Consider the following 22592-nt stretch of genomic DNA (forward strand, 5'->3'; position numbering starts at 1 on the left):
ATCTCCAAATTTCTGGCCTTCTCCTTCTGGCCATTTTCCTTTCGAATTTTACACCAGTGGCAATGGCTTCTATGTTGGAATATGGCTCATTGACAGCAGCAACCTAGCAAATAAAACAATTGTATGGATTGCTCAACGCGAAGACCCGTGGTCTCATCCGGTGCTGCTCTGCAGTTCTCTATAGATGGCAGCATAGTCCTGCTTCGTAACTCCAATGGGGAAGTCCAGTTGATAGCTGAACCTACTCAAAGAGCTGTGGCTGCTGCAATGCTTGATTCTGGTAACTTTGTTTTATTATTTATTTAAAAAAATAAAAAGAAGATACTTTGTTATTTATTTACAGGAAGCAATAGCAACAAATTGGAAAAGGGGAGTTTTCTTCTTGTGAAACCCTAATTGGGCTTGATTCAAGAGAGCCTTTTGACCTTCCACTTGGTAAGAATTAAGAAACCAAAAGAAAAAAAAAGCTCATTTTCATTCATTTCATTCCAATACCAAATTGAATTTTCTTTAATTTCTAGCTTTTGTTGGTCTTTGTAACGCAAGAATGTTCAATAATAATACTTAGGACATGTTGTGGAGGGGAAAAATAGAGGAGCAAGCTGATTTGCAACAAGCCCTCGAGCTTCGAAGTAGAAGATTAGTGGGGCTGTAACTTCTTGATGTTCAGAACCATCATCCTCACAGGGCTCTTTCTACTAGCAGTCCAATTCCTTCCCCCACTCACTCTCCCAGTGTTTCTATCAAAATCTTCTCTTTCCTCTGCTTCACAATAGCAGTACAGAACCTCTACTAGGTACTAATCTTCATTTGTTTAATTTTTAATCAAACTAAAGAGATTAAGAGTTTCATTGATTTTTTTAACAGATAATGGTTAAAGTCCTTGACCACACGAATGCATGTTTTACTTCTTAGTAGGATGATTATATTTTATTTGAGAAGTGTTATTGCACATGAATGCATGTACAAGTTTGTTAGAATTTGTGTTGAAATAAGATCAGAAAACAAAATTTAGGAATGTAAGGTCTGATAGTTGAATTCCTGGAAAGCTAATTATTAGGATCAATAAATGTTGTAATACTGTCAAGGAGTTTGCATTGTTTCTTAACAAGCTCTTATTTCCACTATGCATCAAATTTTTAATATCAGCTTGTAACTATCTGGCTCTTTATAATATTGTATGTGTTTTCTTACTGGCCTTTATATAGGTAGGCTACTATGTATTAAGCATGTATGTGCTTGTTTTCTATATGTATTATGTTCATATAAAAATAAATATTAGCCATGATAACAGAAGCAGAAAGAAGGCAGTGGGGCTTACTGTTGAAAGTTTTATGAATTTGTCTCCACCTCTGGCTTCCGAAATTGGGTTGTTAAGTGAAAATAATAAGGTTAATTAGTCTTTCTTTTATCTAGTTATTTATTTCTATCTTTTTCATGTTGAATCATTTATTTTGTGCAAATGTAAAAAAACATAATAAAATTATTAAGTTTTTGTGCTGATTTTGGGAGTTGGTATGCAGGGATTGAATGGCAAAAAAAGAAAGAGAAATGATGATAGAGTGGTGGAGAAGCCAAGAGAAGTGATTCATGTGAGAACAAAAAAGGCAGAGTAATGGCCAGTCTATATGTGGGAATCTCTAAATTGGAAGCCTGGATGGTATGAAAAGGATAAGAGGCTTCTAATAATTTTTCTATCTATATTTTCTTAATTGTCAAGTGTTTCTACTAATTTTTATTATAATACTTTTCACAGGATGTTCTGGAAAGCACTTGTCATATATCTTTAATTCTTGTGACAAATTATATTTCTAAAGACAATTTGCAATGAGGGAGACATAATTGAAAGAAATATGCATCTCAAAATTTAGCAAAGCCCCTACCATGCTAAAGCATATGGCTACTTTCTAGAACTGCAATGTCTTGTTTAAATTTAATTATATTTATTTATTACTTAATATGGTGCACCAATTGCTTATGTACTACTAAAGAAACTGGTGTCGTGCATGCCTAATTTTAAAGCTGGATTACAATATAGTATATTTATTTATTTATAAAGCTTGAAAGAATTTCCTCATTGACTTTAATCTTGGCTATTACTTTAGCTTACTTTATATACTTTATTTATTTATTTAAAAGAGGGATTGACAAAATAGTGGATGAAACTATAACATTCATCTTTGTTTGATTAGCTTTAAGCTAAAGTTGTAAAATATGGAAATAATCCCTAAAAATATGGAAATAATCCCTATAAACATGCGGATGATAGATACATATTAATTTGATATAGAGAGTTAATAAATATGGATTGTCTTTATATACGGTTTTGAATTTACCTTTTTTTTTTAAAGATTGCACAATTTCTTATAAATTTTTCTCTAATTTATAGGAGAACTATCAGTTGCTAATCAACTAGAAAACATTCTAGTGATTTAGGATTGCTCAGGATTAATTGTGAGTGGAATGTTTGCAAATTAATACATATGTTATTATTAATTTATAAGTTTTTCATATAAGAACAAAATATTGAGTTTACATGTATTATATTTATTTCTTGCATAAATTTGAATAAAATATTTGCTAGAGTAGTTCTATGAAATTGTGATACCGTCAAACTGAATTCATGATTAATAATTTAGTCTTGGCATGCCATAGACGACCAAATCCATTAATTAGATAAACAGATCTGGCTTAGAAATTAAAATAAGCTTAAATTACCACTGCATTGACAATGTGAAAGCATTCCATGTAATTAGCGTTTGGTCACTAGACTATTAAATTGGAAGAGTAATAATGCAGTTTCTAATATTTTATTTCAATATTGGTTGTAGATGCATATAATCCATTTTAGTTCTTAGAAATATAATTGTTGAGTCCAATATATTTTGTGTTGACTATTCATGGTCTCTAGTAGTTTTTTTGGCTATGGTTAATATTGTTAAATATAAGTGTACTGTAAAAATTATTTCACTTTATAGGAATCCATTGATTTATAGGACTCATTGATTACAAGAGCTGTAAGTGATTTTTCCAGAATTATGAATTTATTATTGGAGCTATAATTATAATAATTGATATTTTGGTATAGTAATTGATTTTATGTACTTGCAGATGAGGACAAATGAAGCCGCGGATTGATATTGAGTGACCTTGCGCTTTTTTTTGTTGGATAATGTTTATTGAAACTAATTTAATAATTTGTTGTCAAAAACTTAGTTTGGTACTTATTATTTTTTCTCTCCAAATAGTGTAATTGAATTATGTTAATTTAAGTGATGAGTTTGAGATATTTATTATGTAAATTGTTTTGCGAGATTTGGTATACGTAATAAGTTTTGAGTTTTTTTTAATTGTAAAAAAAAAAGAAAATATAATTAAAACAAAAATATACTATTAACCAAAACTAGCATAACAACACTAAATTCTGACACTAAGTATTGTAGTCACATAAATTATTGACATGTAAATTTATCATTAAATATTAACATTACAGTGTCACTGTTTTGGCAATACTATAGTGACACGAATTACTGACGTGTAAAATAGTATTATCAAATACTAATACTATAGTGTCATTATTTTTATGATACTATAATGACACGAATTATTGACACCAAACGTTCTGGCTTGAGCATTACTATCACAATTAACAAGTGTCAGCAAAAGTGATTACTGACACTAAGTTGGTGTCAGTAAAACTCATTTTTGTAGTAGCGTATTCATGTTTTGGACTTAAAAGGAAGTTATGGTGACTCATATTCCCAATAACATTAATTAAACACGTGAATATATATGTACAATTGAAAATGGAATCAACAGTCCATATTTTCCTGAAACCTAAATAATTCTAAATTAATATGTCTAGATATTATCTTCATCTTTCTATTTTGGACATTGATTTTAAGTAAGTCACCATATAAATAAGACAAGATTTTACTAAATTACATAAAATGATAAATATCAGTTTAACTAAATTAAAATAATTTTACCTCTACAAATCATGAACCGTTTCATCTTTAAATCCTAATATTGGAAATTTCATCATTTCAATTATCAAACTAAAAAGGAGAATATACTTCTGACTGATTTACTTCCTGCAGTCCTTTCATTTACAAAACAAAATTGTGAATCTTCGAGATTGATTCAAAAACATAATTAAGCTAAATGTTTATGAAATATTTGTTTCCAAAAGATAATATGTTCCTTTTTCAAGGCGTCCTAAGTAGAGCTACTACCAGGGCTGGCAAAATCCGGTTTGCTAATAAATCTAACATAACATTGTCAAAGATTAACAAGCTGTATCTCCCGCTGCTTATCAATGGGAACTGCAATGGCAATTCGTATAGGAAGTGCGGTCTTGGTAAGCAGCTGACAGCAAAATCTTTTGCAATAATCTAATAAATCATTTCAAATCTTTTTAATTTTTAATCTTTTTTAAATTCATTAGTTGATCCCACTTTTGCAGAGTTTTACTTTGGGATTTATGTCTGAATTTCCACTACTTCTCTCAATCCAAATCTTGCGTTTTCTATGTGGACGCGCTTATTCCCTGCCCCTAAGTGCCCCAATTGCACGCTTTGTATCATAATTTAATAATTGCCCTCAAGAGTTTGACAGAGTGATCTTTAAGTTGTATCTTTTGTTATTCACTCGATTTCGAATATTCTGGGAAAGATAGAATTAAAAAATTAATTTAAAATTTGTTGATCTCCTACTTTAATTAAAAAAAAAAAGTTTACAAAACATAATATTAAACCAATCCAGATTAATATTCTAATTGATTATTGTTAATCTTGGTTGGGGCTTCCCATTCTTAGATGGAAGTCACACACATTCATGGCTCCACTCTCTCTTGTGGTTCTGATGGGATTTACACTTCAATTACCTTTTGCATGCACATGAAGGTATATACACAAGTTATTCGTCTTTCAAATAATTGTTAATTAGCTCCCATGTCATAACTTTTTCTTTCATTTTTCCCTTTTTTTTTTTAAATTTCTTTGAAGTAGTTTAATTTTGATTCACACATACAGCTATAGGTGCTTGATAGACCTTTTGTAATAAATAATAATAATAATAATTTCCAAGTATCTAGTTGTAGCTTTTATTAATTCTCTGTCCGTCTACTTAATAAATAATATCTACCTTCAATATTTCAATGAAAAATATTGGAGTCAAATCAGCAAAGACTTTATATTGGGAGTAAGGAAACTGATACAATCCCAAAAACCTGAAAAACAATATTCGAATCTCATTTCTGTGAATTTAGGGAAAAAAAAAGGAATAAAAACCTCATATAATTACTTTTCTGTGTAAGAAGCAACTGACAAGGCTAACACAAGTGTATGAACGGACTTAATGGTTGTTTGCAATGAGCTTCTTCTCGAAAACTTCCAAAAAGCTTGGAGCTATAGCAGCTGATTATCATCCTCCGGTTGTAATGCATAGCCATCTTGTAGCGCCGAAGAAACGAGCTGTTTGTTCAATAGTTTCTGAAGATTTGTAATGCTAATAATACCTTCACTGTGTGTATTTTTTTGATTTGTTAAATGAAATGATCTTTGAGAGGAGTATTTGAATGAGGCCTTGTTGCTCGGACTTATGTTTACGATGGCGCCGTGTCTTTTTGTCAATGGCGATGCAATTGTTTTAAAGCAGCCTGAGGATTGATGGCCAGCAAAGATATTAACAAGTTGCTAAGATTTGATTTTTTCCATTAAGTGGTTGTTCTCATTGGATCTAGGTCAAATCCGATTAAAACAAATAAAATTTATATTTTAGGGGAAGAATGAATTAAGCTTGGTTTAGGTATGTTTTTCTGACATTTGGGGCAAGAGATACAGCTGACGTGATCTGGGAGGTGAGATGCAATTATTTAGGAGGTGAACTGAGGTGATTTGGGAGGTGAATTGAGTCTTTTGAATTTAGAATAACACGGAGAGCTCATCAGAGCACGTGAGAGTTAATTTAGAGAGTCGACATAAGAAGCTCAGGGAATAGCTCTAGTGAACTCGAGGAGCTCACATGTTTTCATTTTAGAGGCAGACTTTTAAAATTGTTGGGGTAATAAAATAATAGAATGTTTTAGTAAACCAAAAATGACCTAACCCCATAAGTTGCGTTTTAAATCTCTACCATGGCAATAAATTAAGAATGCAACAGCACAAATTACTGCATGTTGAGTTAAATATTTTTCATAGAGTAATGATACAACCACAAACTCTTGTACAAACTTATTTTGTACAAACTGATGTGGCATGATAAGATTGGTTGAATTAAATATCACTTGGCCCACATGATTTGTTTTTATTAATTTATATTTTCATTCAACCAATGAATTAATGCCACGTCAGTTTGTACAAAATAAATTTGTACAAGAGTTTGTGGCTGTATCATTACTCTTTTTCATATGGCTGTACAAATGGGAGAAACTTGCACATGGTAGTTGGGTTTTCGGAGTTGGGAATCATGAAAGTGTTTTCATTATGAAAATTATTGCCGAAAGCGAATGAGAGTGTTGATTGTTGAAATGCCAAAAAAAAAAAAAAAAGTTTCTTTACTAATTGAAGTGTCACAACGTAGCAATGCTTGAAAGCAATTTTACAAGATGTTAATTGTTAAAAGTATAACCAAATTAGATTATTAATTGCAACTAAATCATTAATTTTTCATGAATCTTCATTCATATAACAATAAAATTTGCATGTGCATAATAAATATAACATTCCAAATCTATGTTCATATTAATTTAGTTGAATAGGCCAACACGTTTTGTATAAGTCGACATGGACTTTGTTTTTTTTCCCTTTCATACTTTTTTTTAAAATTAGAGTGAATATTTAAAAATAATTAGTTGGTTTTAAATTAAAAAAAAAAACTAAAGTTTTTGATAGGATTTTAATCAATTTTATATGAATTTCAAAGAATCTCTAAATTTTGACAAATTTTGTACTTCATAGACTCATTTCTAGAGAGCTTATCTGCAAAGCTCAGTAAACTCATGGTATAACTCAGTAAGTTTATATATCAAATGTGATTTTGGCATCAAAACTATCATAATCAGAATAGAATAAGAATAAACAATAAACAACACACAATATTTTATGTAATTTGGTCTTTTGGCCAACATCTATTGGAGTATTCATCTTCGATCCACAATGTATCTGAAGTATTACATGATCTGTTTTACAGTATCAATAAAATCTTATTGAGGTTGTTTATAGTGGATAATAACATGAGGGAGATGTAGGTCTTATGGAGAATAGTTGAGGAGCTTATTTGAGAGATGAGGTGGCCAAGCTTTTCAATGGAGGTATAAAAATGGAGAGAGAAGAAGATGAAGCAACCTCTAAAGAAATTAGATTTGAGAAAAAAAGGGGGGCCTAGGGTTAGATGGAGCAAAAGGAGAGAGAGAGAGAGCTGGAGATCCCTTTTAAAATTGAAATCTGGAGCTTATATAGGAGTGTTCTTGAGGTATTTTGGTAATTTTCGATAGCTCGCAAATTTTCATTGGTTTGTCCTCTACAAATAAGGTTATTTTAGTATTTTTTTTTTCTTAGTGATCTCTTGATGGTGCTATCCATGAGCTTGGGAGTAAGGAAACCTCCAACTACCTTTTTGCCTTCACAGTTGGGCACATGGCAGTCTCTCGACCCTATGGTCCTGTTGCTTTATTGGTCGTATCAAAAGGACAACTGATGTGGTTTTTTTCTCATTGCTTAGTTAGAGAATCTCTATTTTCATTGGCTCCTCATCTTTAGCCAAAAAAAGATATTTCCGTCTCTCTCATGATTGCGTGCACTATTCACGTGTTAGCCCTAACCATCAAAATTTGGCTTTCAATAATACCCGTTGACGTTGAGTATTTTGCCGAAACTGTCATTTCCTTTGGGAGTTTATCTCCTAGTTCCTAGTAAGCTATCTTGTTGTCCTAGTCAAACAAAGTGGCTTCTCTTTTTTTATTTTTCTTACCATGTGTCACTGAGTTATTGGCCCACTTGAGCACCCAAATTTTCCCCCAAACAAAGAATAAGTTACATAGGTTTACCTTATTGAAATGATCTTTTAGAGGACCATTTGATTGAGGACTTGTTGCTTAGAAATATGTTTATGATGGTGCCGTGTCTTTTTGTCAACGGAGATGCAATTGTTTTAAAGGAGCCTGAAGATTGATGGTCAGGAAAATATTAAAAAGAAATTCAAGTATTGAAATGACGAAGACTCGAGGCATTTTGGTAAACAAGAACTTACTAGGCTGTTGTAAAGAATTGAACTTTGGAGAAAAGTTTAAACACTGCATTTGAAGCATGATTAATATTTTGCTATGTTTCTTCCCCTGCTAACTCTGAAAAAATTATTCTGTTCATTAGTGATGGAATCCGGAAGAGATTGAGGAAAGCTATGCAATTAATACGCACTTGCAAGACAGTTGACTATGTAAATTAATTACAGCCCTTTATAAATGTGTGAAAATGTAAAGGCATTATGAATACTTTTTCAGAAAAAAGATTTGGCACACTCTACATATATATTATAATCTGGGTCAATTGAGAATCGAGATACATACATTGTACAACTCAAAAGTCTACCGATCATGGTTCTGTAATCTACTTTCATTAATAATATGAAAAGAAATCTGTTAGGAATTTAGATCTATTAGAAATAGATGTAGGTAATTAAAAACTAAAAATTAACAACTTAATTTTTTCCGGAAGTACTATTCACTGTTATTGTTCATGACTACTGTTCACCGTGACTGTTCGTTGTTACTGTTCATGAATACTGTTCATCCGCATAAAAAATATTAATTTTCCAATAACATAATAAAATACATAAAATAAATGACACGGAGATTTTTACGTGGTTCAGATTAACCAATCCTACATCCACGAGGCCACACCAAGATGAAAAGCAATTCACTAAGTTGAGATGTTACAACCTATGGATTTACCAAACTTAAGACTCTCACTTACAGTTTATCACCATACAGTTTACTCAACCTTAGACTGAATCTGCTTCTATTGAATCATTGCTACCCCTCTTGATTCACGATCCTCAAGGCACTTCACAAAGTGATCAATAGCAATTCTTCAATTCTTTAATATCTAGTAATCCAAGATCCACATAGACTCTCCGCAGAGATGAACAGAAGATAAGAAAACAAATCAACACAACATGATGCTCCAAATCTGGATTCTCTAGGGAGGAGGCCGAATTTTGCTTCTCTATTTTATGCTCTGTGTTGTGCATCAAACTTCAATTGTGAAATATCTCTCTTTATATAGACACTAGAGTTTCACCAAAATAGCAAGTCTTAAAAGACTTGGATTCTTTCCAAATAAGAGTTTCTTTCCTCTTATAATTCCCATGAATCTGAATAGGAATAAATCTGATCTTCTTGCCTTGCTTGTCTCCTAAGAAATATCTAGAGCATTTAATGAACTTCCTGTTTGAACAAACTTCTTGCTCTAAATAGATCTCATGCGCCAATTATAAAATCCCACCATTAATTGACTTGCTAAATTAGACATCTAATTAAATTAGGAAACAAATATTCCTAATAAATTAGAATCTCACTAAATTAGGGAATTAATAAATTAATCCCTATTACAAGATATGCAATAAATAAATTTTTAATTTAACTAGACTTGCCATAAAATGCCAACTCTATAAATATTGGACTTAACAATCTCCCCCTTTAGCATTCTTGTGGCAAAAGCAATCCAACACAAGTCTTCCATGAACTTTGGATGAAATTCAAGATCTTATTGATATGCAAGAGCTTTCACAAAACTACATTGTTGTATACATGAGGTATTATACTTCAATAATGCTTTATAGTTTGTCGATTATTTTTGTTTCACTTTAATTGACCTAGCATTTTTTCTTATATACTAGATATCTTTGTGCTGAAACGAAGGCCAGGCTAATTAATGAAAAGTTTGGGTTCATTCATCCTACCACTCTTTCTTTTTTGGATGAGAGTACTTTCAAACAGAAAGCAAAAACTCTTGTTGATCGCTTCCAAGAATTGAGTGCAAAACAATTTATCTTCTTACCATATAATCCTAGGTTAGTTATTTTGTTGCTTTAAATATCTTTGTTTATCTACTTAGTTTTTACTTTTTAATTAGTATTTTTTTGTAACTCTTTATTCATTTGTTAATAGTTGTCATTGGATCTTGCTTGTGATAGACTTGCCCTCAATGGTTGTTCATTATTTGAATTCAGTGAGAAATGAAATCAGTGTTGATATAAAAAAAATTGTAACTGTGTAAGTATAGTAAAGATATTTAGCTATAAGTGTACTAGTGGTTTTTGCTATATATATAAGGAAAATTATCATTTGTATACCTTTAGTTTACTCCACTATCAAAAATACTACAACACTTTGAGGGTGTATCAATCGTCCACCCTAAGTTGACAAAATGTATCAGCTGACCACCAAACTGTTACTTGCCGTTTAAGTATGATGACGTCAGAAGGGTAATTTGGTCTTTTCATATGATACAAGTGATAATTTCAGGGTATACAAGTGATAAAAAGAGAATTTAAGGGTATACATGTGATAATTTTCAAGGGTAAAATCGTCAATTCACTGTAATTTCGTTAACTTTCAAACGGCAACTAACAGTTTGGTGGTCAGCTAATACATTTTGTCAACTAAAGGTGGACGATTGATATACCCTCAAAGTGTTGTAGTATTTTTAATAACATAGTAAATATAGGGTATACGAATGATAATTTCCCTATATATAATTATTGAGTTTAATATTTCATATTTGATTTGTATTTTTTTGTAGTGGGATTCGAATGTTTCTTACAAAAAATTATATATACCGTTGGAAAGCTTATTGAATCAGCTTTTCACAAAATTTTATAGAATCAAATTTAGAGTTCTATACACAAAGTTATGACCAAAAGATCGCAACACGCTCAGTTGTAAAGGGAAAAGCTTGTTAATGCATTATAAAAAAAATGAGTTTTGCTTAAAAAAAAAAAGTGACTCTTAGGACCTAAAAAAATATCATTATGAAGAAACATGAGAATGCACATGCATCATGATTTTTTTTTCTTTTTTCTTTTTTTTAATGCATTAATAATGAAATTGAAAAAAACAAATGTTTGAGAATTTTTCACAACAAGCACTAATTCATGTAATCAAGATTCTAATTTCCTCAATTAAGTAAAGATTAAAGAAATTTAAGCTTGTGTGTGTGTGTGCAAACAAATCAATCTAAACATTTTTCCCAAAAATTCATCAATTTTCAGAGTCAAGGTATTAAATATAAAACATAGAGTTGGTCAAATTAACCTTATCATCTTGATGTCCAATTTTTGACCATTTTAATTTACAGACCTTCTCTTTTTTTTTTTTTGATAGCAAAGCCCCCCCTTTTTTGTTTAAATCTATGGTCAGGAGCTTTCACTCTACTAGTTCGTCCTCTGTCATATTTATGATACGCAGACTCAGATTACTCAAGGATAGCTTCACTCTTAAGAGTTATAAGTAGCTATTTCTGACCACAGTGTCTGTATATATTTGAGGTCTTATGACAAGATAAGAATCAAGGCAAACAGTCATAACTCAAGTTAAATATTCTCAACAGAGAGCATGTCAATATCAAAACCTTGAGTCAAAGTAGAGACTGAATTGTCATTCATGTGCTTTTGAAGAAAGGTTAAATAACTCTAATCAAAACTTATTCAAGGCTTTCAAATCTTTAAAAACATGAAAAATTGCATGTCGTCTAAATCACAGAACAAAAAAAAAAAACAATGATTTTAAATTAAAATACATGTCCTATATCTAATGCACAAATGCATGACTCAAAGCAAAAAAAAAAAAAAACATTTCGACTTACATGGAACACACACCTAAAGCTTTCCTTAAGGATTCAAATCGTTTGGAATATAAAGCTTTTGTGAAAATATCTGCAAGCTGTTTTTCTATATCAATGTATTCTAAGGACACATTCTTGCTCTCAACTAAATCCTTAATGAAGTGATGACGAATACAATATGCTTAGTTCTAGCGTTGAACAAGATTTTTAGAAATATTGATAGCACTTGTGTTATCACAAAACACAATCAAAATACCCTGAGCCATACCATAATCTTCAAGCATTTGTTTCATCCAGAGCAATTGGGTGCAACAACTTCCAGCTGCAATATATTCAGCTTCAGCCATGGAAAGAGAAATTGAATTCTGTTTCTTGTTATGCCATGATACTAAGTTATTTCCAAGATAAAAACATCCTCTAGTGGTGCTTTTTCTATCATCAGTATTGCCAGCCCAATCTGCATCACTATATCCTGCAAGACTTGAATTAGTGTCATTAGTGTACCAAATTCCATCATTAATTGTTCCACTAGCAAAATGAGTGATTTGTTTGACAGCAGCTAAGTGTGATTCCTTTGGATTTGCTTGGTACCTAGCACATACACCAACACTGAAGAATATATCTGGTCTACTTGCAGTCAAATAAAGTAAGCTACCAATCATGCTTTTGTAAAGACTAGGATCAACACTAGAACCACTATCATCAATAGTCAACTTGGCATTAGTACTTAGGGGGGGCGTGAAATGCAAGTTATGCAACCCAAGAGGGGGGGTGAATTGGGATTTTAAAATTTATGCAATACAATTCGCACAACAATTTATCTATTGCCTTAATCAAATCAAAAACAATAAATTCAATCAAGCACAATATTAAAAGAGTAAGGGAAGAGAAAACAAACACAAGGATTTTTACGTGGTTCGGCTATCCCCGCCTACGTCCATGCCTCCAAGCTCACCCGGCTTGAGGATTTCACTATCCAAGCCTTCCAAGGCTTCAAATGTTTACAATTGACTTCCAAGGTGTCAATGAACCTTTACAACAAGAGATTATATCCCAAATCTCTTCACCCCAAGTTTTTCTCACACTTATACACTCACAATTTGATAAGAAATGAAAATTACAACAAAAACTCTCTTTAAGAGTGGATATACAAATAATAGCTCAACAATGATTCAATCAATGATGATTTACGTTTTGGAAGCTCAATATATGTTGTATGATCTTATATTTGCTTGCATTAGTTCTTAGAATGAAGTTTGAGTTGAGTTTTTATAGTTAAAGCCCGAAAACTAGCCGTTATAGGCAAATTCTCACGCCCAAGCGGTTAGCTGCTTGATTTATCCAGCTAGCCGCTCAGGAGCAGTGATATTACCGTTATTTTTTAATTTTGCTACAGTAATACTGTTCACTAAAATCACACTTTGGCCCAAAACTTTCTATAATTATACTAAGGCCCAAAACTTCATAAAACTTTACAAATAGGTTCAATTTCAGAATTTCCTAAGAATAATTGTCTTTCCCAAACTTTTTGAAATTATGATATGGCCCCAAAGATGTTATTATTTGGCACAAAGGTCATTTTTCAACATAATACCCATATTTTTCAAAGTTCTCAAAACCTTTCACTTTATTCCAAAATATTCATAAATTATAGTATGGCTCAAAACATTTTAAATGTTTGTAAAAATGTCCAACTCAAAATTTAATACTTATTAAAATCAAAGATTTCAAATCTTAGCATTTAAGTCCAAATTACTCAAATCCACAAAATACTTTACTTTATAAAAATAAAACCTTTTAGTTTATGAAAAGTATTTAATTAAATTAATCTCTTGAGCTTCTCAAATGCTAAATCATGCATCAATTAAATCATACCGGCTTTACAAGAATTTATCGCACTAATTTGTTCGTTGAGCTCTAAACTATATTCTTGATGTCACCGTTGTCCGTTGAGTGTCTTCAAACTTGATTTCACTTGCATAAATATTATCCTTAAAAAACTAGTGAAAATGTGAAATACAATATTTATTAAATCACTTAATACATATGTTTGTTATCATCAAAATTACATTATGTATAGCCCTTTAGGCTAACAATCTCCCCCTTTTTGATGATGACAAACGTCTCATGTATTTTGACATTTATACTCCCCCTTAATACATGACATATATAATTAAACATATAAATCAAATTCAAAACAAAAACTCCCCCTGAATATTTGATTTATGATAATTTGTAAGCTCCCCCTTAATATTTCAAAACCATGCATAAATACTTGAAATACAAAATACGTATTACATGTCTTCATATTCAAAATACATGACTTCTCTCCCTTCATCATCAAAATTACTAGAAATTCATGCGAAGATCGATAATATGTCAATGGTTAATCAAGAAACATATAATAATCAAACATCCAATTAACCATAAACTGATCATGAACCATCATGCCATCAAAAGAATGCTCAAAATGCATATTATCCAAAATCATATTGTATGCTCCCCCTAAATATATGGCCAATTAAAAAATTTAACCAAAATGATATTATCCAAAAACATATCATATTTATCTCCCCCTTCATAAAAAATAGATAGATGCAATCGAAACAATAGCATAAAAAATAATTCGATAAAGAAATTACCAATTTTGTGCGAGCAAAAATTTCGGCAGAGTCTCCCCTTAAAATGAACAAATCCTTAAATATACAACATGGTTAAAAACACTTCCATATAAGCTTAAACAATTATAACAAACCAACAACTCCATCAATTCATCAAGCAACACACATATAATCATCAATCATGAAAATCATCAAGAAATCAAATTATCCCAAGTTCATGCCGAATTTTTGAAAATTACTCTTCGCAAAGAGGTTTTGATTTGTTTACCAAATTGACATACATATTATCAACTATACAAACTCCATAATTACTAATCACATTAAAAATTAAACTCATTTAGGATCTAATGTGACATTTCAATACAATTTAAAATAAATCTCATACGTTTAAAATTCTCGAAGTAAATTTTTTTTTAATATCATTTACAACAAGTAATGCATATTAAAAAATACATCGATAAAGCACAAAAAAATGCATCCATTCACCAATTATAGATTGCATAAGATCAAACTTCATCAAATACAATGTAATCATCAAAATCAACACAGCTATTAAGAAAAGCCATAGTTATGAGTTAAAGAACAAGTGATCAAATTCATTATTACAAATGCTCACATATATTTTTAAGTGATGATCTAGTAGTTACACCTTGTGATGGATCTTTCAAAATTAAGTTCTTAAGGTGAGAAGAAACATACCTCCACTCTTTGGGAGTATATGAAAAGTACCTTCATTTTACTCTGCATTTGTTTCTTCATGTTGCTCCTCTTGATTTTCAAGTGGTGCATTCTTTTGGCTATCTTTTGATAATCTTCTTGTAACTTTTCATCTGCATTATCATTAACAACAACTTTCTCCGTAGAGGAAGAATTAGACTCATCAAATATAACATGTATAAATTCTTCCACAATCAAAGTTCTTTTGTTCTACACTCCATAAGTTTTGCTTGTGTTTGAATAGCCAAGAAAAATACCAACATCAAATTTTGGATCAAATTTGCCAAGAATATCTTTTGTGCTCAAAATAAAATATTTGCATCCAAAAACTTTGCAATAACTAATGTTGGGTTTTCTATATTTCCAAAGCTTATAGAGAGTATTATTGAGATGATGTCTAATCAATGTGGTCCTAGCCATTTTTTTTAATAGACCTATTCTTTCTCTCTACAACTCCATTTTATTGTGGAGTCCTAAGTGATGAAAATTTATGCTCAATGGAAAATCATTACAAAAAATCTCAAATGTATGATTTTCAAATTCTCCACCATGATCACTTCTAATACAAGAAATAACATATAACTCATCTATCATGCATATACATCACACAATCATGAAATATGTAAGTATTCAAAGATTGAGAATTAAAGCATATCACTTATTTATCATGCTTAGGCATTACATAATCATTAAAATCAAAACAAATCCATCATGATGAGTTGACAAGGTATAATCTTATATATATAACCATGCATCATGATAAAGCACTCAATGTTATACACAATGATAATTCGATCATGTAAATATAAAAGTATACTTTCACAAATTCAAGCTACTATCCATTTATCATGATCCACTCAACATAGTAAATAGCCAAGATAAACTTATCCACTTCATGTTAATGCACTTAATGTTATGATACCAAATGAATTATTAGATACTTACTAAGATTAAAAGACCATCACTTATAATCAATAAGGCAATAATTGTTACCAAAACAATTAAATTATATTGTCTCATCATTTTTGCTTACACCATGATCAAGTGATTATCCTCATAAGCTTTTATCAAGGAACTCTCCGCCATTCCTTGATTGTGGTACCTACAAGGAAAACGATCAAGTTGTGCATTTTGGTACCCAAATACTCTTGGGTCATTGAGTGTTAGATTTGGTTCTTTTTGGAACCCAAATACACTTGACTCCATAATATACATTTCTCTTAATTGGACATCTGAAACTCATATGACAATTTCCATAATGCTTATACTTTTATTTGATTGCTATCATTAATCTGATGGAATAAATACGAGTGTTTCTATTAAAACAAAAAAAAAATTAGGCTTATACCCAAGTCCTCCTTTCTCAAACACACATTTTTGAGTGCTTAGTAATTTTTCTAAGTGTTGAGTGTTAGAAAATGCATATTTATAAAGGAGAAAACCGTCATTTTACATTTCAAGTCTTACTAACAACCCTTACTTTTATGTATTTAACATTCTTATGATTTAATTACGTGTGTTTTATTTTAATTAAGTAATTTATGTATTTTAGGGGCATTATAGTCATTTCACAATAAAGGAGAGATCAGACGGCAAAACGGACATCACTTTTGAACTCAGGACGGTCGAAAACCTTAGGAGGAGCATAAAAGGAAAAATGGCACTATTCACATGTACGGTACTATTCACGTGTACGATACTGTATACGTTACTGTTCACGACACTGTTCACATAGACGGATGATGACGTGGCATTGACCGATGATGTGGCATTGACTGATGAGGTGTCACGATCCTGTTGGACTAAAATTCTTATGTACTGTTGATGGTGACGTGGCAGCATATCAGTGGACGAAAAATCTCGCGTACGGTGCATGCATCACACAGGATTATTTTCAACCAAACCGCGTTACTGTTCATCCGGGTCAAACCGCGTTACTGTTCAAAGTCGGGTCAAACCGTGTTACTGTTCATCCGCGTGGTCAAACCGTGGACTGTTGACTGATGACGTGGCGCAATCCTGAGCGTCCAAACTATTTTTAATCCGATGGCCATGATTTACTCCATGTATCTATAAAAAGGGGGCCTCCCCCCCCTAATTTGATATCTCTGAATCCATTTTTGGGATCCATTTTCTGTAATTCCCTCTCCATCTTGTATTTTCCTTGTATTTTAATAAATTCCCATTTTGCCCCTAGTTCAACTATGAGTGGCTAATTTTCTTTCAAGCTTGGGTTGAAGGTGAAGTCTCAACATGTGTCATGGGCTTAATTTGGTAAATTTATTTTCTCTTCCCCTCTAATTTTTGTGGATGTTTTGACTTCTCGTCGACAAATAATAATAGTCTTGTCTAGATACCGCCTTGGTTACACCGGCCCTCTAGTACAAGGTTATTATTATTTGGCACGATAAGCCCTTAGCACCATATTGATTAGAGCGTGGTTCATGAGGTGTGGATTCCCCCCTCATGATTTAATTGGCATTAATACGGATTATTTAGCCCATGATGCATGTTGATACGGATCCAGATACCCAAGTACGTCAATTTAATAGATTTTCTCTTCAATTTATTCTCTCCATTGCAATTCCAATTTTAGAATTTATTCTCGCCATTTTAATTTAAGTATTAGCATATTCCAAATCATTTCCACCATAAATCCAACTACCCATTTACAAAATTAATTCTATATATAATTAAAATCCACCTCCTCGTGGGATCGACACTCATCACCATTAGTCTATACTACAATAGATTCGTGCGCTTGCGAGTACATTAAAATTTGCACAACACTAAGTTCTTTTGACCACTTGTGAATTTTAACACAATTTCATTAAGCTCATTATTTGTGAATAATTTCTTTTATTTGTTTTCTTGTATTTTTTTTATTATTAAAAAAAAAAAGAAAAAAAAAAGTGAATCTACATTTAAAGGTTAGTATTTCTTTTCTTTTTCTCTTCTTTAAAATTTTGTAATTTAATTTTCCATTTATTTTTCTTTGTAATTTTTTTTTGTTTACCTTTTCATTTTTCAAGTCAACTACATATAATTCTAGATGCTCATGTGAAGTACTAGGTTTCTCATTTGATAATCCAACTCTATCATGCAATGTTTTATTCTCTAATTCTAGGCATATAATCTTTGCACTTAGAGTTTCATTTTCATTTGTGAGCTCTACCATTTTCTTTTTAAAACATGCATTCTTTTTACCAATTTTCATCCACTCATCATACAATTCTTTAAACGCATCATGTAATTCATCATAAGTAGGAAGATCATTTACCTCATCAAGTTCATCATCCGATTCATCTCCAATTGCCATAAGTGCCAAATTCGACACTTCATGAAATTCCTCCTCGTTTGTAGTCTTGTCATACACAATTTCAAGTTTTCTCCAAATTTCATAAGCATTAGAATAATTTGAAACTCTATGAAATTCATTTTTATCTAAGGCACAAAATAAAGCATTCATAGCCTTGGAATTTAAAGATATCTTTTTCTTATCCAACTCACTTAAAGCATTCTTTCTAGGAATGAATAAATCATCACAAACAACTTCCTAAATTTCATAATCTAAAGCTTGTAAATAAATTCTCATCCTAGTTTTCCAATAAGGATAATCATTTCCATTGAAAAATGGAGGTCTAGTGGTAGATTGACCTTCCATGATGGTTGAGCTAATTTGGGTTGCTATAGATCTTTAACTCTAGACGATTAAGTCTACACAAGAGCACCTTGCTCTGATACCAAATGAAATGCAAGTTATGCAACCCAAGAGGGGGGGTGAATTGGGATTTTAAAATTTATGCAATACAATTCGCACAACAATTTATCTATTGCCTTAATCAAATCAAAAACAATAAATTCAATCAAGCATAATATTAAAAGAGTAAGGGAAGAGAAAACAAACACAAGGATTTTTACGTGGTTCGGCTATCCCCGCCTACGTCCACGCCTCCAAGCTCACCCGGCTTGAGGATTTCACTATCCAAGCCTCCCAAGGCTTCAAATGTTTACAATTGACTTACAAGTTTTTCTCACACTTGTACACTCACAATTTGATAAGAAATGAAAATTACAACAAAAACTCTCTTTAAGAGTGGATACGCAAATAATAGCTCAACAATGATTCAATCTATGATGATTTACGTTTTGGAAGCTCAATATATGTTGTATGATCTTATATTTGCTTGCATTAGTTTTTAGAATGAAGTTTGAGTTGAGTTTTTATAGTTAAAGTCCGAAAACTAGCCGTTATAGGCAAATTTCCGCGCCCAAGCAGTTAGCTGTTTGATTTATCTGGCTAGCCGCTCAGGAACAGTGATATTACCGTTATTTTTGAATTTTGCTACAGTAACATTGTTCACTAAAATCACACTTTGGCCCAAAACTTTCTATAATTATACTAAGGCCTAAAACTTCATAAAACTTTGCAAATAGGTTCAATTTCAGAATTTCCTAAGAATAGTTGTCTTTCCCAAACTTTTTGAAATTATGATATGGCCCCAAAGATGTTATTATTTCGCACAAAGGTCCTTTTTCAACATAATACTCATATTTTTCAAAGTTCTCAAAACCTTTTACTTTAGTCCAAAATATTCATAAATTATAGTATGGCTCAAAACATTTTAAATGTTTGTAAAAACGTCCAACTCTGAAATTTAATACTTATTAAAATCAAAGATTTCAAATCTTAGCATTTAAGTCCAAATTACTCAATTCCACAAAATACTTTACTTTATAAAAATAAAATCTTTTAGTGTATGAAAAATATTTAATTAAATTAATCTCTTGAGCTTCTCAAATGCTAAATCATGCATCAATTAAATTATACCGGCTTTACAAGAATTTATCGCACTAATTTGTTCGTTGAGCTCTAAACTATATTCTTGATGTCGTCGTTGTCCGTTGAGTGTCTTCAAACTTGATTTCACTTGCATAAATATTATCCTTAAAAAACTAGTGAAAATGTGAAATATAATAATTATTAAATCACTTAATACATATGTTTGTTATCAGCAAAATTACATTATGTATAGCCCTTTAGGCTAACAGGGCGCGGTTCGGTTTGGTTCGGTTTTTTACTAAATTTTTCATAATCGTTAGATTACGATTATTTTAAAATCATAATCGCGATTAATCAAATTACCGAAATAATCAAATACTCGATTAATTGAAATAATTCGATTCGATTCGGTTCGGTTCGATTATTTCGATTATGGGCCTATTTTGGGCTTTTTTAAATTTAAAACCTTAAATTAATAAATCTACCACAAACATAAAAAGTTAACCAAAAAAAAATTAAAATATGTCTTTAAGTATGTTCAAGAACACATAACATGTTCAAATAACAAGTTCAATTCAAAATAAATAAGCAAAAAGTTTTTTAAACTTTAACAAAACTACAAAAGCAATAAACATCAATCAGCTCCCAAATCCTAATTACTCCTCAGCTGCTTCTTCTTGTTGAGCTACTATTGGCCTACCAAATTCTACATTAACAAATTAAACAAAAATACTAGAATGATTAGTTAAGAGTGAAATAACCAAAACAACATATCAAAATATAGTAGTAACATATTACCTGCTTCAATAACTTCATAGAATTCAGTTTCCTCCTGAGTAGGTTGTATTATCCGTTCTCCTAATAGAGTTGAGCGAAGCCAATTTTGAGTGCAAATCAATGACTCAGTAGTTTTATGAGTTAAAGAACTTATAAAATGATCAAGAACACGTCCTCCTGTGCTAAATGCCGATTTCGAAGCTACAGTAGATACTGGAATTGCCAAAACATTTTTGGCAATCTGAGACAAAATCGGATACCTATGCCCATTCAACTTCCACCAAGTCAAAATATTAAAATGGGCATTACTAGTACTCTCATTAGCATCCGTCAAGTACTTTTCAACATCATTTTTCGAACTAATATCATCATTTGAACTTTGCTTCATCATTTTGAAAGATGAAAAAAGATCAATTGACATTATACTACTACTAGCACCACCACCACCACCACCACCACCACTACTACCATCATGGATATCACTAAAACAAACACCACCACTATTCCTCACATAACTCCCACCAATATGGCTATTATATAGCTTTATCAACAACTCCTTAATGTTAGATTTCAATTCTTCAACCTTCCTAGATTCATACATGCTACTAAAACAAAATATAACAAACTCCAATTTACATCTAGGATCAAGCACATTTGCTACAAATAATAACATGTTAACCTGATCAAAAGAATCACCCCAATATTTAGCAAACTTTTGCTTCATTTTTTTCGGGTCATTTTCCTCAACAAATCATCACTAGAAGTAGTAAGTGACTTCAAATGAATTAGAACTTTTGCCATTTCATTTAAGTAATCATTGGAAGTGACATCAAGAGAGCTACTAAATTTCAAGGTCACATTTGCCCAATCGTCATCGCTCGGTGGCCCCTCTCTCTTCTTTTCATTCTCAAACTTAACAAACCAATTAACATAATGTCCATCATCTTCCTTCATCCTATCAAATGCTTTTTCAAACACAACCGCTTTGTGCAACATCAAATATGTTGAATTCCATCTAGTAGGCACATCCAACATCATAAGCCCTCCATATGAGATTTTCTCCCTATCAATACATGTTTTAAACTTTTGCAATCTTGCTGGAGAGGATCTAATAGACTTTACTGCATTGCGAATACTAGCTATTGAATGATTCACCTCCGCCAACCCATCTTGCACAATCAAATTTATTATGCGCGCCCAACACCTCACATGCATATATAAACCATTTAAAACCATTGAATTCACACTCCAATTTGCTAACTTCTTCTTTCACATAAGTTATTGCAACTTTATTGACACTTACATTGTCCACTGTAATTGTGAACAACCTCTCAATCCCCTAATCAATCAAACATGCCTCAATTAGCTTCCCAATACCATCTCCTTTATGATTAGCTATAGGTGTGAAACTAAGAATCCTTTTGTGCAACACCCACTCCGCATCAATAAAATGAGCAGTAATGACCATGTAGTTAGACATTTGAATTGATGTCCACGTATCTGTGGTAATACACACTCTCTGCTTGCTTGCACCCAAAACACTTTTTAACAACCCTTTTTCATGCTGATACAATTCAAGAATGTCCATTGTAATGGTTATTCGCGATGGCACATCAAATCTTGGGCAACAAGTTTGTATGAACTCTAAAAACCCTTCAGCCTCCACAAACTAAAAGGTAATTCATCCTTGACAATCATCTTCACAAGTGCCATTCTACAAGCCTCTTAACTAAACCTGCCACTAAGTTTAACAACTCCATCATCTTTATCTTTTCCCTTTTGACGGAAAAGTACTTGTTGCTTCAGATCCCCTTCAACCTTCACACCTTCATATGACCTACATCTATCCAA

General features: G+C 31.7%; 1 protein-coding gene and 1 pseudogene across 1 annotated transcript; both read right to left on the minus strand.

The window, feature by feature from the left end:
• The window catches only part of LOC112097684, a 32694-nt pseudogene extending 24386 nt beyond the window's left edge, over positions 1-8308 (minus strand).
• A 12615-nt stretch (positions 8309-20923) lies between these two features.
• Positions 20924-21977, minus strand: LOC112097850 (zinc finger BED domain-containing protein RICESLEEPER 2-like). Its single transcript, XM_024183444.1, has 3 exons — positions 21534-21977; positions 21002-21420; positions 20924-20954 (listed from the first exon to the last, which is right to left on the minus strand). The coding sequence occupies exons 1-3, from the start codon at positions 21975-21977 to the stop codon at positions 20924-20926; spliced, it is 894 nt and encodes a 297-aa protein (XP_024039212.1).
• Positions 21978-22592: the final 615 nt, after the last annotated feature.

Source organism: Citrus clementina, unplaced genomic scaffold, assembly GCF_000493195.1.
Source record: "Citrus clementina cultivar Clemenules unplaced genomic scaffold, Citrus_clementina_v1.0 scaffold_5, whole genome shotgun sequence".
Lineage (NCBI taxonomy): Eukaryota > Viridiplantae > Streptophyta > Magnoliopsida > Sapindales > Rutaceae > Citrus > Citrus x clementina.